Source organism: Sinocyclocheilus grahami, unplaced genomic scaffold, assembly GCF_001515645.1.
Source record: "Sinocyclocheilus grahami isolate Dianchi unplaced genomic scaffold, SAMN03320097.WGS_v1.1 scaffold43.1, whole genome shotgun sequence".
NCBI lineage: Eukaryota > Metazoa > Chordata > Actinopteri > Cypriniformes > Cyprinidae > Sinocyclocheilus > Sinocyclocheilus grahami.
Genome location: NW_015505222.1, coordinates 813,111 through 830,031, shown reverse-complemented (window position 1 = coordinate 830,031; position 16,921 = coordinate 813,111). Strand labels below are relative to the sequence as shown.

Genomic DNA, 16,921 nt, shown 5'->3' with positions numbered 1-16,921 from the left:
CTTTTTCACGTTTCCTTGGTTGGTAGATGCACCGGGGACCTGATTATAGCACGTAACACCTGGAAAAGCCAGATTTTCATGATATGTCACCTTTAAATTTGTGAGTTGCAATTGCGAATCCAATTCTGTGGAAGCTCACAATTCTCACAATTTCTTACAGTTGCAAGTTTATCATGCAATTCAGAATTGTGAGATAGAAAGTCGCAATTGCCTTTGTATTGTGTATTCAGTGTGGCAGAAACAAGCTTCTATAGTTTATTGCTCTTGTTGTCATTGAAAGATTCTATCATCTATGATTTAAAAATGAAGTTCACAGATTTTCGAGTGTGAGTCTTGCTGTCATATTGCAGGGCATTTCCCAGCATTCAGCCGGCAGGGTGATGTTTAACTCGACAGAGGCACTGAATGTGACAGCGGCCTCCTGCCTTGAGTCTCATCTGAGTCTCAGACACCGGTTCTTCTGAAAACTCGACTGTTTGCAGAGAAATATAGAGCTCAGGAGATCTATACTCTCCCACATCACTGAGCCCAGACAGAAATAACAACAAACACTGACCCCTCTGACCCCGAGAACACACACTTCAATAACTTATCAAACAAATCAACTTAACCTGACCCTACAAAGCAGCGGAATGAGTCAGAAAACTGTAAAACTGCGAATCAAACAGTCTTTCAGTTCTGCCAAACGCACTTCTAATCCTTCAAAACAGTGATAATTGTTTGACAAGAGAGACAGAATAGACACAGGTCTGGATGAGCAGGAGGACTCTGACAATCTGCCATCGGCTTTGAAGGATATTGAGCTCGCATCAGCATCAGCCCTTCGCTTTCGTGCTCTGTTAGGAATCTGTGTTTCAAAGAGATAAGTTTGCTGTTTGTCTCGAGGCGCTGTATTCAAAGATGCGCAAACGCGCGTCTGGTTCATTAACACGAGCCGCTTCAGGCGCTTCTCACAAAGCAGCGCTGTTTAACTCCCAACACCCACATCGTGAAAGTTCATCTCGTCAGAGCTGGCAGCGTTTCCGCGATTGTCGACGCGTTCTGCGCTTTGATCCGCACGGAAAGGCTCTGTTTGGGAAAGTTGGTGATCGCGGTTACACTGTACGTCCTCCTGAATGAAGCAGAAAATCAACACCAACATCTAACCTGATCTCTCTCCGCTCTGTGACAACGCAACGCGAGCCATCGGGGAGGAAGCTGACCTCATACGTCATCCACCCGGAACTGCTTACGTTTACAGCAGTGAGCACAAGCTACATTAAAGTGATTATTACGTTTTGAATATGGATATTTTTCTTACAAAAACGCATTGATTCGCTACAGGAGGCCTTTGATCAACACCCCCCGCATTTTTTATTTAACTTCTTTTGGACTGATGCATGCAACACCCGCTGAGTGCCATGAAACATCTTGAAAGATCAAAGACAATTTTTAATATAACTCCGACTGGATTCGTCTGAAAGAAGAAAGTCATATACACCTAGGATGCCTTGAGGGTGAGTAATTTATGGGCTAATTTTCATTTTTGGGTGAACTAACCCTTTAAATGTATATATACAAGAATTTTTAAAGCCACCTTTTTTCTAATTTATTAAATGTACTAATTTTTTTGTTGTTGTATATTTAATGTTGTGTACGTGTTTTGAAGCTCAGTCCAGCGGTCTGATTCACTCAAAGGTTCTTGTTCTGAATCAATTTCAGAACAAGGTCCCGCTCGTGGCGAGTGAAAAATGGACTACAGAGAGACTTTAAATGGTGGCCATCAATAAACGTGCGGCGCTTTGCTTTGCATTCATCTTCCCCCCTTAATTTGTTTCCCAGACATCAGTCCCTCGGCTGCTGACCTTTGAGAGAGACGCTCCTGAAGCAGCAGATAGAGTGAGACGCTTCCCGCTGAGAGCGCGTGTGTTTATGAAGTGCAGGCGGAAAACAATAGACTGAAGCAGTGCATTTAACCACCGGAGCCCTGCATCTCACACAGACACACTGCTGGAGTCATGTTCCTACAGTAAAACAGCAGCTGCTAAGAACCTGAGGGTCATTCTCAGGGAAAAAAAACACCATTTGGTCCTTGAAAATGTCAGGTTTTTGTCATTTTATCATTTCATTTGAAAAGGTTACTCAGATTAGTGGTCAGCACATTTAACTATAAGTGTTTACAATGACTAAATGTGTGAGTACAGCCTAGAGCACAATGTGCATGAACAAATTCATTAAAAAAGCATTTAAAACAAAACTACACATTGAAAGCATAGGCAAGTTGATTTTTAATATTAGGCTATATAGCCAAGTTCCATGACAATGAACTGGACATGCAGATTGGATGATATCTCATTGAAAAAGTTAAATTTAGAGGTTAAATTTATTCATTAGGTTCGTTACTCTGTTGCAGATAACACACGAATTGTGCTGTTTCTTGAGAATGAGTGTTTTACATTTTTCTGCAGGTTTTTAAACATGATCTTCAGCTGCATCTCAAAGTCTGGCACATTGTGATTTATTTCAGTCGACATCAGCTTAAAATATATTGGTCACATTTGCAACCTCTGAGGGAAAAAAAACCATGCATATCAGCACAAAATCAACCAGTTTCATGAGAGAAGGAGATACATGCCATTGCTCTTTTCTTTTTATTTTTACTGTTCGTTACAGAACATGATCGGTCAGTGACTAGATCAGTATTATTAGAAGTTATTATTGGAAATATTTCATATAGTATTTCCAATTCAAACAATAGAGGAGTTCAAAATGACCCAGTTATATATTAATATTTCACATTTTTCAATTTTCAGTGTTATTTCAGTTAACTAAAAGCAAAATCTAAAACAATTCTACACTTGAAATAACATTTCTGCAATATTTCCAGCTGTTGCCAAGGCCACTTTTTCTCATTTAGTTAAACTTGATATACTAAAATAACTAAAACTGAAATAAAAGTTACTAAAAAGTATATATATATATATATATATATACAGCTATGGGAAACAACATCAAGATACCACTTGATAATTCTCAGTTTCTCTGGATTTACTAGGTATGGGTTCTAGTAAAATGATAATATTTGTTTTATTCCATAAACATCACATTTCCATCTTTTTGCATAAATGACAGAAAACACAACAAAATCATCCCCTAAATTAATATGAAAACTGAAAATATAACACAAATTAACTCCTTCACACAAAAATAACACACTAACTGAATATGAATGCACGAATGAAACCAGACACCAGAGAGAAACATATTGCAACAAAAGAAACGATTTATTTGGAATATGCATTACCAGTACAAATTAAGAGACCAAAAAACCTACACCTTGTTAGTTTTTCTTCACAAAAACGAGTTGGAATCAAAAAGACAATAGTTTGCTGTTCCATTTTATTCCTTTTATACATATGCAGAGATCTTAAAAGTTAAAACTTGACAAGAGGACGTCTCTGCGCTTGATATAAAAAAGAAGAAACATTCAAAAACACTGCAGGAGTTTAAAGAACAGAAGACATGCAACAAAGTAAACATGTGATGTCTTACAAACCGCTGTATATGCAAAAACTAAAAGCATCATTACATGAGGCTTTTCTGAATACGGTGCTGCTGAGGTGGGATCTGCTCCGGCGATGAGACGGCAAACCAAAGAAAGACAATGACCCACACTAGCTAGAGCTCCAAAACCTCTCTACATGTCTCATTCTCAATCAACTGAGCAACTGTCAGGAGCAGAAAGCCTGCGCTCATCACAGCGCTTCCGTAAAGACCTAATCATTTTAGCCGTTGTTATGAAAAGAGCAAAAGAAGAGTAAAGGTGCACATCTACATATTGAAGCTAGCGCGCATTCACATTATGCTTGCGAGAAATCAAATATATGGCCGTTCGTGTATGAAATCAGAAATGAGAATCGGCTATTCACAACAGGAGGGCATCAAAAATATATCCAAACCGATTTCTGCATTTGTGTGCCATCGTGAGCTTTTCCTTTCTTCTCAAGAAACACCAGTGGATTTTTGGTTTCAGGTATAACGCGCCGGGACGCTCGTGAGAAACACATCCCAGATTTGACACAATTTACAGCATGAAGGATGTGATGTGAACGGAAGAGCGGACACGCCTGTGGTTTTTGGTATCAAGGTCGCCCGGAGAGAAGGCTGATGTGGAACGAAACCAGAAAAGAATGCGATTTCACATTTGGGATTGGTTCACTTCTGATTGCCTTTTATTGCATTCTGATGATGATGATGATATATATATATAAAGGGATTTGTGTGTCTGTACATAAACATCAGACAAAAATTCATCAAGATTACATGAATAAACTGAAGCGTGACGCATGTGAATCTTATTTAAAATGCTAAATAATGATACCGTTGTGCTAATAACCTTCAGAAATGAATATTTCGATATCTTTGTCTAAACCGCATTGCCTTTATTTCTCGCTAAAGCAGGGAAATTATGATCTTCCCTTATGTACACAAACCAAATATTCCGCGATTCAAAGCAAAGGTTATTAGATGAACAGAAATCTAGTTCAGATCAGACGCAGTGCAAACTGCTTTTTCAAGCACAAGTCTATTATAATGTAAAACAAGCTCCTAAAGTGATGTATAAAAGTACTTTGGCACTATGGTAAAATTGCAAAAATGTTTCAAACATAACGTGATGTTTGTTGTGACGATGAAGGCAGGGTCGACATACAGTATAGATGCATGTGTCTAGTCTAAAGGTCCTGTTGTCTCGGTCTGGATGTTTGAGAGGTAGCATGAAGACGTTTGATGATGCTCTCTGTGTGGTGCGGGGATGGAGACAGTCCGTGTGTGTGAGGATCAGTTGGAGGTGTCGGAGTGAACGCTTCCGGGTCCTTCTGTGGGGGAGGTGACGGAGGACGGGGTGGTGGGGTCCTGCCAGCCACCGTTCGCCTGACGGAGAGACAACACACACACACACACATGCCATGAGTGAACAATCAGGCACATTTTGTGTCATATAAAAATGGCAATATCAGAGAAAAATGGCCTGTAAATCAATATTTCATAGTCAAATCCATTGATCTCAGTGTGTAGAATGTGTCATTTTTATCAAATGAATAAAAATTAAATAATTCATTTTTTTTTACTGGAAACGTTGAATAGATTATTTTTATTTCCAAAAATAAAAGAGTGATGTGCTACATAAACTCTCATAGGTCAAAATGACCCAGCGATTGGATATATGTATGACATTAAATAAAGCAGAATGTTTTACCAGGGTTATTAAAGTGGACTAAAACCTAAAAAAAAAATTATTTTATTTTTTATAAAAAAAAAAAAAAAAAGAAAATAAAAAAAAGTAAATATATAACATATATATATTTTAAAATATATAGTTGTTTTTCAACAAAATATAAAAGTGTTATGTCTATTCCTTGTTGAATAAATGTAACAATTATTTATTTATTTAAATACAATTTATTTTAATTTTATTAAAAAAAAATCTACATTATTCAGACAGGACACATTTAGGTTTCTTGAGCAGCAGATCAGCATATTATACTGATTTCTGAAGATCATGTGACACTGAAGACTGGAGGAATGATGCTGAAAATACAGATTTGAGCACAGCAATAAATGATAGAAAACTGTTAAAAATATTTCAATTGAAATATTATTACAATTTAAAATAAGTTTTCTATTTTAATAGATTTTAAAATGTAACGCGGCATTAAAATACAGTATTACTGTTTTAAGTGTGTTGTAGTGTGTTTTAGTCAAATTAGCGAACACACTGGAAGATGTGAATTATTTCTGTAAGATGTGAATTTTTGAAGTCAAAAACCCTTTGTCAATTAAAACATTCTCAGTAATTTAGTTGGCAGTGCTGGTTTCTGTCAGTCTGAGATGATTACGTCCTCAGAAAACAGGAATCTGCGTGTAAGAGCTCTGTGTGTGATGCCTGTCATTTATACTGACACACACACACACACACACACACTGAGAGGCAACAAGAGAAAAGAATCAAGACTCCCAGAATAAAACCGGAATCAGTGAAGGACACTGAGAGAATGAAACCCGGAATAAAAACACCGAGACGCAGCAGAATCCATCACTAATCTCACAGACAGCAGTGAAAGCAGCGCTTCAGACATCAGCACTGCATTTCATGGCATCCCGCTGGTCTGTTCTTCAATCAAACCCAATATAAGAACAGAAGAAATGTGTTAAATGCTGCTGGTGAATGCACGCTTTAAACCAACATCAACCTCATCTCTGTCATTTGTGTGCCACTAATGCTTTCTGTTTCTCAATTTCACATACAGCGGCCCCCACACTACCTGAACACTCCAGTCACAATTAAAAATGCATGAATGTCATTGCATTAGATAATAAAATATCAAAGCAAGTGTAATTCATTTTAAGGAAAGACACAGTACAAGCAAAATGAACTGCACCACTGTGGTTGTGTAACGCATTTGTGAGGTGAACTTATCTAATGCAGTGACATTCAGACATTAATAACTGTCACTTAAGTGTCCAAATAATTTGAGTAAATGTGCATGTGTGATATTTCAGCTCTGAATGGATGAGCCTCATTTAAATCTCAAATTAGCTGATATATGTGCTCCTGTGAACAGTCATTTTATACTGATGCAATAATTTGCAACAAAACTATAAATAACACTCAGGATCACACATCATCTGACTAATTAATATCAAAGGATAAGGATGCATGTAGATAAAATGCTATTAAATCATTTAATAGAGACAGCATTCACGCTTTCAATATATATAATAGTCAGAACAGTTTAGATTTTGAATTTGCATTCATTATGTAAATCATTTTAAGATTTAATTAATTTCAAGTACACTTTTTGTAACAATATTATGGACAGTATTATACACTACCATTCAAAATTTGGGGTCAGTAAGATTTTTAAAAATGTTTTTGAAAGTCACGAAGGTTGCATTAATTTGAGCAAAATAAATAAATATACAGTAAAAACTGTAAAATTGCAAAATATTAATTACAATTTAAAAATGTAATTTATTCCTGTGAGTCAAAGCTGAATTTTCAGCATCATTCCTCCAGTCTTCAGTGTCACATGATCTTCAGAAATCATTCTAATATGCTTAATTGCTGCTCAAGAAACATTTCTGACTATTATCAGTGATAAGAGGTTGCAGATTAATATTTTTGTGGAAACTGTAAAATATTTCGTTTTTCCGAATCCTTTAATGAATAGAAAGTTAAGAAAACAGCCAGCAGTTATTGGAAAAAAAAAAAAAATTTGCAACATTAAAAAATGTCTTTACAGTCACTTTTGATCAATTTAAAGCATCCTCATTGAATAAAAACATTCATTTAAAAAATCGCTGCCCCTTATATTTTTGAACATAAATATAATATATTAGATTTTATTATATATTTCTAAACTTGACCATGGGAACTGTGTATATTATGCAATTTATTGTGATTCAAAACAAATGTAATGATTTATTCAGTGTGAATGCTTTGTACGGTATTAAATGCGTTTTGAAAGCACTTGATGTGAACCGAGCGCCGTGCATCACAGTCAAGCCCACAATTCTCCCCAAAAAAAAGCAGGACGGGATTTGCATTTGTGCTTTTCCCGCGAATATTTTTGATCTCATTAACATACGGCCGGCAGAGCGCGGCAGAGTGGGAGCGGGACGGAGACGCTGACCGGCCTCCCCCTCTCCTCCTCCTCCTCTCTCGTTCTCGTTCTCGGCTCGGCTCGCTGTCAAGGCCATTAGCTCGGCAGGAACCTGATCTGAGCAATGTGCTTGGATTGCTGTCCCAAGTCCACACTCCGCTCCCCGTGTGTCTGTCGTATTGATTTTCCCCTTTACCACACGGCTTGTCGCTGTGAATCTTCTCGGCGCGCCAAGTTGCCAGCAGCGCCCCTCCCTTCCCGAACACACAGGATGTCCTCCTACGAGTGTTTCACCATAGGCGCGCGGCTGTATTTTTAGCGCCGAGTGTTTTTGTGCACCGCCCTTGGGGGGATAATCAGGGTCGGGTGACTTTGGGGCACGGCGAGGGGCCATACATTTGCAGCCGGTGTCACCTGTTCCCATCAGTGGGGCGCGTGGCTGCAGGTGCCGGGCCGATCTGATTGGATGTGATGGGCTCAGACAGACACGGGGCCACTCTCGTGTCCACGTCTCGCTGGGCAGCGCGCCGCCCGTGGCGCTCGCGACACACAGGCAATCAACTAAGTGACCACGATTCCCAGACAAGTCACACTAAGTGGCATTCTGAGCCCTATGGCTTTGAAATAATTGGTAGAGGGCAAAACAAGAGGAAGGGGGAAAAAAGAAGTGTTTTTTCTCGCCTTACATTGATGCCCTGCGGACTGTACATCTGGTTTGCTGCGAGGCCGTCACTGTATCCTCCTGTCTGGCTGATAACATGGCGAAGGGTATCCACCTGAAACATCGCAAAAACAACACGGCAAGGTCAGAGCGCGTGAGACGCGAACGCAAGGTCGCAAACAAAGCAAAGTCAGACGACACGACAAAGAAGAAAGCAAGGTCGAAGAAAGCAAACAACAATAAAAGATGACACAACGACAGACGTACAAACACATGATGACACGCGAACAATAAAACACATTACAAAGCCTGTCTCATCATGGCTCTGTTCTAAAGCCCAGTGAGCTGCCTACCTAGACAGCATTCTCCATATGCTGCCTTATACGATTCCTTATTTGGGGTAGTAGCATTGTGGACATTAGAATGCAAAAATTATCCAAAACTTCACTCTAAAAAATGCTGGGTTAAATATAACCCAGCACTGGGTTAAAAAGGGACAAACCCAGCGGTTGAGTTCAAAACAACCCAATAGCTGGGTTTGTCCATTTTTAACCCAGCATTTTTTAGAGTGTGAAGACAAAACAAGAGAAATGTTGATTAAAAATATACATACTGTACTGTTCAAGAGTTTGCGGCCAGTAAGATTTGGTCACCAACTTTTGTTGAATTTATTTGCTCAAAAATAAAGTAAAAATTGCAAAATTGTGAAATATTATTACAATTTAAAATAACTGTTTTATATGCCGATTTGCTGCTCAAGAAACTTTTCTGATTATTATCAATGCTGAAAACAGTTGTGCTGCCGAATAGTTTTGTGGAAACTGCGATACATTTTATTTTTCAGAATTCTTTGATAAACAGAACGTTTAAAAGAACTGCATTTATTTGAAACATAAATGTTTTGTAACATAAATGCCTTTACTGTCACTTTTGTTCAATTTAATGCATCCTCACTGAATAAAAGTATTCTTTCAGATAAATGAACAAATCAAATCTTACTGACCTCAAACTTTTGAACAGTAGTGTATATGTCATGCAATACTGAAAAGCAAACTGAAAGATTTTGCACAATTTATATACTGTATGTATGTTTATGCTTATGCTTAATTGTGTCATTAGCAGCTCTACTGAAGTCATTATTTGAAATGCAGTCAATTAACGGTTAACCGATATTGATTTTATTTATTTTTTTATTGCTGATGCCGATATCTTAAGAGAGCAGGGTGGCCAATATAAAGCCGATATGTATGATATCACACTATTTAATATAAAGATGCATAACAACTGCAGAAATGAAAATTATATTTATTTTACATATATTATGTAATTATATATTCATATAATAAACATTTTTACTTGGTTAAAAAATACATCTGTAAAATAAACATTAATTTAGATGACAACTTCTTGATTCTGTGCTGTCATAATAAAAGTCCTGCTTCCAACACATCGGCCAAACAGACAAACATGTTTGGCCTATGCCAATAATGAAAAAATCCCAAATATCGGCCGATATATTGATTGACCACTACTGTCTATGTACAGTGTTTCAAATCAGGATCAAATTCAGTCAGCTTCCTATGTAGACAGTAGACAGAGAGGCGGTTCACAAGCTTTAGAAACAGAGAAAATGAACAATATCTTAAAACATTTTTAACACACACACACACACACGCACACACACACACACGCACACACACACACGCACACGCACACGCACACACACTAGAATTGTTCATCATGTTGCAACACCATGAGCTGCAGTGTGTGTGCTGGTGCTGTGAGGTTTCTGTAGTGATTTATAGACACTATACCTGTGACTGCACATTGGCTCCCACCTGAGAGCTCTGGTACGAGTCCCCGTTCAGAGACTGAACACTCATAAACAAATCGCCAGAGTTTGACATGTTAAAAGAGCCAGCAGAACCTGAGAGGTGCACAGACACGACAGAGAGACAGAACAAGCCAGAGAAATGAGTTTGAAGAATTCAAGAGAGCAGAAATGCAGAGTTATAATTAGATAAGCTTTTCAGAGCATAAGATCCAGCAGCCCATAAAGAAGACAAAGATCAAGAATCGATGCTAAGCAGGAGAGATCTAGCTAAAAGCAAGAGAAACCTGACGCCACAGATAAAAACTCAGATATGTGCATATTTGATTTGAATTTATAATAATAATTGAATTTCTTTTTTCAGCTAAACGGAGATATGAATCCAAAAACAACAGACCCAGCGAGAGCAAATGCCATTTTTAATTTAATGCAAACAAAAACATGTTTGTGAGAAAGACATGTAAAATCTTTGATTGATCTTGAGTCAACATTCACATTTGTATATGATTTCATTTATATAGTGACATTTTCACACATCTTTTTTTTAATGAGAAAAACTTTTATAATCCATAACTGTTTTTGTTAGCTTGTTAAAAATGTACACTACTTTTCAAAATTTTGGGGTGAGTAATGGTGTATATTTATTATGTATATATAAATACACACACATACAGTATATATTATGAAAATATTTACATGTATTTACACGTATATATTTATATTATATATAAATCTATTTAATATATAAACATAACATATTTTTCTGAAATGTATACATGCATGTGTATTTATATATACATAATAAATATACACAGAACACACACATATATTATGTAAACAAAAACGTTTATTTTGGATGCGATTAATCGCGATTAATCGCGATTAATCGTTTGTTGAGCAGAATAAATTGATCAAAAGTGACAGCAAACACATTTATAATATTACCAAATATGTCTATTTAAAAAAAAAAGCTGTTCTTTTGAACTTTCTATTCATTAAGGAATCCTGAAAAAAATTTCAATGGTGTCCACAAAAATATTGGACAGCACAACTGTTTTGATCATTGATAATAATCATTAACATTTCTTGAGCAGCAAATCAGCATATTATACTGATTTCTGAAGATCATGTGACACTGAAGACTGGAGGAATGATGCTGAAAATACAGCTGCGCATCACAGGAATAAATTACATTTAAAAATACATTATAATAGAAAGCACATTTTAAATTGTAATAATATTTCACAATTTTACTGTTTTTACTGTATTTTTAATCAAATAAATGCAGCCTTGGTGGACAGAAGAGACTTCTTTCAAAAGTATTACAAATCTCACCGACCCCAAACTTTTGAACTGAAGTATGTCTAATATTTCGTCAGCTGAAGGATTGATGTCCATTGTCTCTCCCTCACAGTCATGTTTTCATATTCAAGTCTATGGTCATATGTTCTCATGGCTTCATCGGAGCACTAAGCAGATATGTGGGGGCGTGTTAGAACGAGCCATTTTTGGCGTGGTTGACTTAACTTTTATAAAGAATATCTCTTTGGATTTGAGACTTTAGTCTTTGCAACTTTACAGATCTTCTTTATGCACTAAGAGCTTGTAACACTCCAAAGAGAAAGGAACAATTGAAATCACATCATATGACCCCTTTAACTAGACGAGTCCTCTGAGTTACAGAAAGAGAACTAATGAGACAGGAGCAGGACATGCTGTGACCCACAGAGCCCTCGTCCCGTTAGAAGTCAAAACACTTTTAATAGTTTTTCAGAGAGTCAAGTGTGCTACAGCTCCACATACAGTAAAGTCTTCTCATATACAGTACTAACAAAAGACATTTCCCACAATGTGACCCTACAGCAAAGGCTCTACAGCTGCATGGCTATGTGAAGTCCTGACATCATGGGAATGAGTGTGGAGTTTCTATGGTCTCACCTGCTGAGTTTGGAGTGGACGGGGAGTTGGCCTGGCTGCCATGTGCCGACACGCTCGCCGCGCTCACAGCCGTTTTGGCTGCGTACATGTTGGCTTCTTCCTGGAATTTTCCGATGTTCTTCTTATATCGGATCCGTTTGTTTCCAAACCAGTTGGACACCTGCCCACAGAAACATTGTCAAGACATGTGTTTTCCAACACTCTGTCCTCTTGAACCCAATGCATACAAATCACGATGGACAATTCAAAATAAACAGGTTCTTAGATGAACCATGACACACTAGTCACACATTACATCATGCAACAATCATGCGTAGTTCGCAAATATGTACAGTATAGCGTTCAAAAGTTTGGGGTTTGGTAAGATTTGTAAGACTAGGGCTGCATTTATTTGATCAAAACTACAGGATTATTGTGAAATATTATTATAATTTAAAATAACTGTTTTTTGTGTGTGAATATGCGTTAAAATATAATTTATTGCTGTGATCACAGCTGAATTTCCAGCATCATTACTCCAGTCTTCAGTGTCACATGATCCTTCAGAAATCATTCTAATATGCAGCTCAAGAAACATTTCTTATGATTATCAATGTTGAAAAAAGTTCTGCTGCAGAATATTTTTCTGGAAACCGTGATACATTTTATTTTTCAGGATTCTTTGATGAATAGAAAGCTCAAAACAGCATTTTTTAAAAATAGAAATCTTTTGCAACATTAGAAATGTCTTTACTGTCACTTTAGATCAGTTCATTAGATCTATTTATTAATTTCTTTTAAAAACATCATGCTGACCCCAAACTTTGAACAGTAGTGTATATTGTTCATACAATGCATTGCATATCATAGTTCAATGCATCTACTATTTTTAATTATCTAACCTTTTCTCCTTCTTGATTCATTATTTAATCTAAGTGTTACAATTTCAGCTATTTCTTGACAAAAAATTTAAACAAAAAGTTAAATAACCAAAATGAAAATGAATTTCCATGTGAAAATTTCCAGTCGAAGGATTGAAATAGTATTCTCTGTGCTTCAACAAATATTTTTCATTAAAAATAAAATAATAATAAAAACAAAATCAGCACACATGAACTGAAATAATATTTTTCTCAGTTGTAAATAAAACAGATTATTGGAGTACAGAAAATACTATTTCAGTCTATCTACATGAAAACGTCACATTTAATTCAACGTGTTAATTGCCGTTTCTTTATAATTATTTGTGAAATTTACTAGCAATTTTTGAGTGAAACTTTTTTTTTTCAGTGTAGAACAATGAAATACACAGAAAAAGCACCATTTAAAAGTGCATCCTAAGTTAAAAGAATTTTGAACTATCGCTAAAAGATTCCAAAAGTGTTCCAACTCAATACTTGCAATTCGTTTGCTGCAAATTACATGCCAAAAACGATTACACGCCAAGATAATAGCAAATCTTCTTTGTGCAATAATAAAATGCTCCGTGCATTCACAAACCACAAACATGTGGACTGAAAAATGTTTTATAAGAGTGGCTGGTAGATGTCACAACAGTGAAGGATGCTATCAACAGGACTTGTGATGGTCACAAGGACAGAGGTCTAACCATGATGGACACACACACACACACACTAACGTTAACATTGAAATAAATGATCACTTGCATGCTGGCAGCTATGATCACAGTATACATTGACAGTAATCACTCAACATACACTAACGCCCATTACGGCTAATACAGCAGCGGATGAGTCTCTGCGCTAATGATAAACACCATTACCATGAAAAGCTAATCAATCCTGCGGCTAAGCTTCCCATTCCCGCGAGAGGCTAAAGGTGTTTCTATATTACAAACGGCGCGGCAGTCATCACTCATCCCGCGAGTCAGACTCAAAACCAGGCCTAAATGCATCATACAATCATTTCAGCTAAATTTATTAAATAGTTTAGAATGCATTATGCATTTAGCGCAGCAGATGAAAAATGCTAAGAGGCATGCGGTGCCATGCTGCAAATGATTTTGTTTTCGAGTTGCATGAGCTTGAACTCACGTGAGAATAACTGATATGTTTTACATGCAAAACAGGTAGAAACAAACATCGGATGTGTCTCAATATCTAGCGAGTTGCCAACCTGGACGGCACTTTTGGAAAACATGCAGTTGTAACTATGGTATTTTTTGTAATTGCATGGTATATAAATATGGTAAACATGCTACTGAATATTAGAGAACCACGGTATTACTATCATTGAACTATGACAGAGCAATAGTGTGTGCAATATTTGGACAGTGTTGTACCTGCGAGACGGTGATCGAACACTTCTTGCCCAGCTCTTCTTTGGCCTCCTCGCTGGGATACGGGTTACTGAGATGGGAGTAGAAATATTCATTCAGGATCTCTGTGGCCTGTTTGTTGAAGTTTCGTCTTTTCCTCCTGTGCAGACACAAACACATCAGATTTGGACATCTTCCCAGAACTTGTGCTGTTTAGTTTTGTTGCATATACTTCATGCATCATATCAAACATTTTGGTAAATACAGAGAAAGTAACTGCTGCTGGCCGTGTACACTTGGGTGACTCATGACTTTAAGAGAATTAGAGACACAAACCACACGAAAAAGCATGAAAAGCAGGTCAAAGCAACCATGAAAAGTACCTAAACTATTCAACCCTGTTACCAAAGTTACTATAAGACAAATTATCAAACAAATATTTGTTCTTTGGGAAATAATCAATAATTTGATCAATAATGATATATCAACATTAACCCTCTACTGAGTAATAGAATCATTTAAACTGAATATGCAACCCTGTTACCTATTTACTTTATTTAATTGCACTGAGAATTTTTCAACGTTAGATAAACTAGTAAAATTGAAAAAGTTGGAGAAATCATAAAACCTAGCTTCAAAAGTAGGAAAAAGCTACTATGAAAAGTATCTAAAAAGCTACTATTCAACCCTGTTACTAAAGTTACTGTAAGAAAATGATCAAACAAATATATATTCTTTAATTTATTGGAAATCAACAATAATTTGATCAATAATGATAAATCAACTAACTAGCACTCTGCTGAGTGATAGTTGGATTTAAACTGAATATGTAACACTGTTACCTCTTTATTTAAATGTATTCTATTAGATTTCATTTTATTGATTTTCATTTTATTTTTCATTACATTTTATTTACTTCTACTTTAATTTATACTGACCAATAGTTTGAATATGCAACCCTGTTATCCATTTCATTTTATATAGATATTATTTTACTTCAAATATTTAAATTTTACCCGTTTATTTTAATTAATTTTATAATATTATTTTATTTCAACCCCCATTTTATTTTATTTCATTCTATTTTGTTTTATTATTTTATTTTATTGCATTATATTATTGTATTTAATTAATTTACTTCATTCTTTATTTTGACATTTAATGGAAAAAACAACTACATATTAATCCCAATCTAAATTGATAACATGAAACATAAAATACATGCAAAATAAAGCAGCTCATGTAACAATTAGTTTGGCCTCCTTACACTATTTTCATTGATTAAGCCCATATTTTTCAGCCTACTTCGTGTAAACGTGCAAAGACAAATTCAGCAGGCAGACGCTTCATGCTTGAAAAGAAGAATAAAGCAGACCCCACACACAGTCAAAGAGAAGAGCTTTAAAACGAGCGTAAATTGAGCTTTGGGTGCCAATGAATTCAACCTCCTCTCGGCATCACTCATCTGTGGGTTAAGAGTGTGCGATTGGAGCTCATCTCAGGGGCTTTTACATATGCAGCACTGAAGGGCCGGAACAGAGGGTGAGCCGATTTCCTCCCCAAAACACCTCTTCACTAAATGCAAATGAGCACAGCATGGTCTCAGCCGGAGAGAGGATTAATCAGAGGAACTGAGCATGCTCCAAAGAGACGGAGAACGGATTCTGAGTGCTGCGAGGAAACATGAAGCTCATTTAAATGTTATGCCTCTGACTCCAGGCTTCCAGCGTGATTTATCCGCACAGAAATGCATGCAAATCCCAGGCACGTTTCAAAGAGAACAAGCGATTACATTGAGAAAGGGATGCACTCGACACCGCAAAGCGTGTGTGGGTTTGGATGCGGCCCTAAAGCACAAGAACGGGGCCTCCACTCCCTCGGGGAGGGAAACGGGAAAATGCACGTGTGCAAATAAAGCACAGGAGCATTTGTTTACATGAACGTGAGAGTTACAGACTTAGTGCAGAGTGTGAAGAATGAGAGCGCGGGGCCTGATTACGAGTAGATTTGCGCTCAAATGCACGGACCTGGCGTCGAGGAAGCGGGAGCGCAGGATCATGACGGCCTCACAGGTGCTCTGCTTGAGCTGCATCTGGATGGAGCTGAACTTGCGGTGGATGATGCCGACCATGCGCTCGATCTCTTTGGGCGAGATGGGCCGCGTGCGAGACTGCTCTCTCAGCAGGTTCATCACATGGGTCGTGAACTCGTTACACGCCTGAGAGAGGGAAACACAGACACCTGCATGTTACCATAACAAGATACGGCTTACAGAAACAGGTTCAAGGGCTCATATCATGGAAAACTGGGTTCAGTCAGGACTCTTAGCTACAAAACTGATTCCTTTAGTAACCATGAAGGTTATGACATATTAACATATGACCGCCCATATTTACATATCAACAATTCAGTATTAAGCAACTTTTTGACACTAGCCAATCATAACAGAGTTTATTTAGATACAGAAGCAACAACAGCCTGTTTAATTCTAATGGCCAAAGCAGAACAAAGTTTTAAAAATTGAATCTTAGACTAGCTTGAGTGTAATTATTTATAAAATTAAAACTTATTATTTTAAAGAGTTCAAAGAC

The 16,921-nt window shown here is 37.0% G+C and overlaps 1 protein-coding gene across 1 annotated transcript in view; it reads right to left on the bottom strand.

The window, feature by feature from the left end:
• Positions 1-3,287: 3,287 nt before the first annotated feature.
• The window catches only part of pbx1b (pre-B-cell leukemia homeobox 1b), an 83,164-nt gene continuing 69,530 nt past the window's right edge, over positions 3,288-16,921 (bottom strand). Inside the window, exons 4-9 of the mRNA XM_016268140.1 lie at positions 16,358-16,548; positions 14,355-14,490; positions 12,074-12,233; positions 10,119-10,231; positions 8,330-8,419; positions 3,288-4,911 (exon numbers count right to left, since the gene is read on the bottom strand). Coding sequence (XP_016123626.1) covers positions 4,819-4,911; positions 8,330-8,419; positions 10,119-10,231; positions 12,074-12,233; positions 14,355-14,490; positions 16,358-16,548 — 783 coding nt within the window. The 3' untranslated portion in view covers positions 3,288-4,818. The remainder of the gene's footprint in view (positions 4,912-8,329; positions 8,420-10,118; positions 10,232-12,073; positions 12,234-14,354; positions 14,491-16,357; positions 16,549-16,921) is intronic.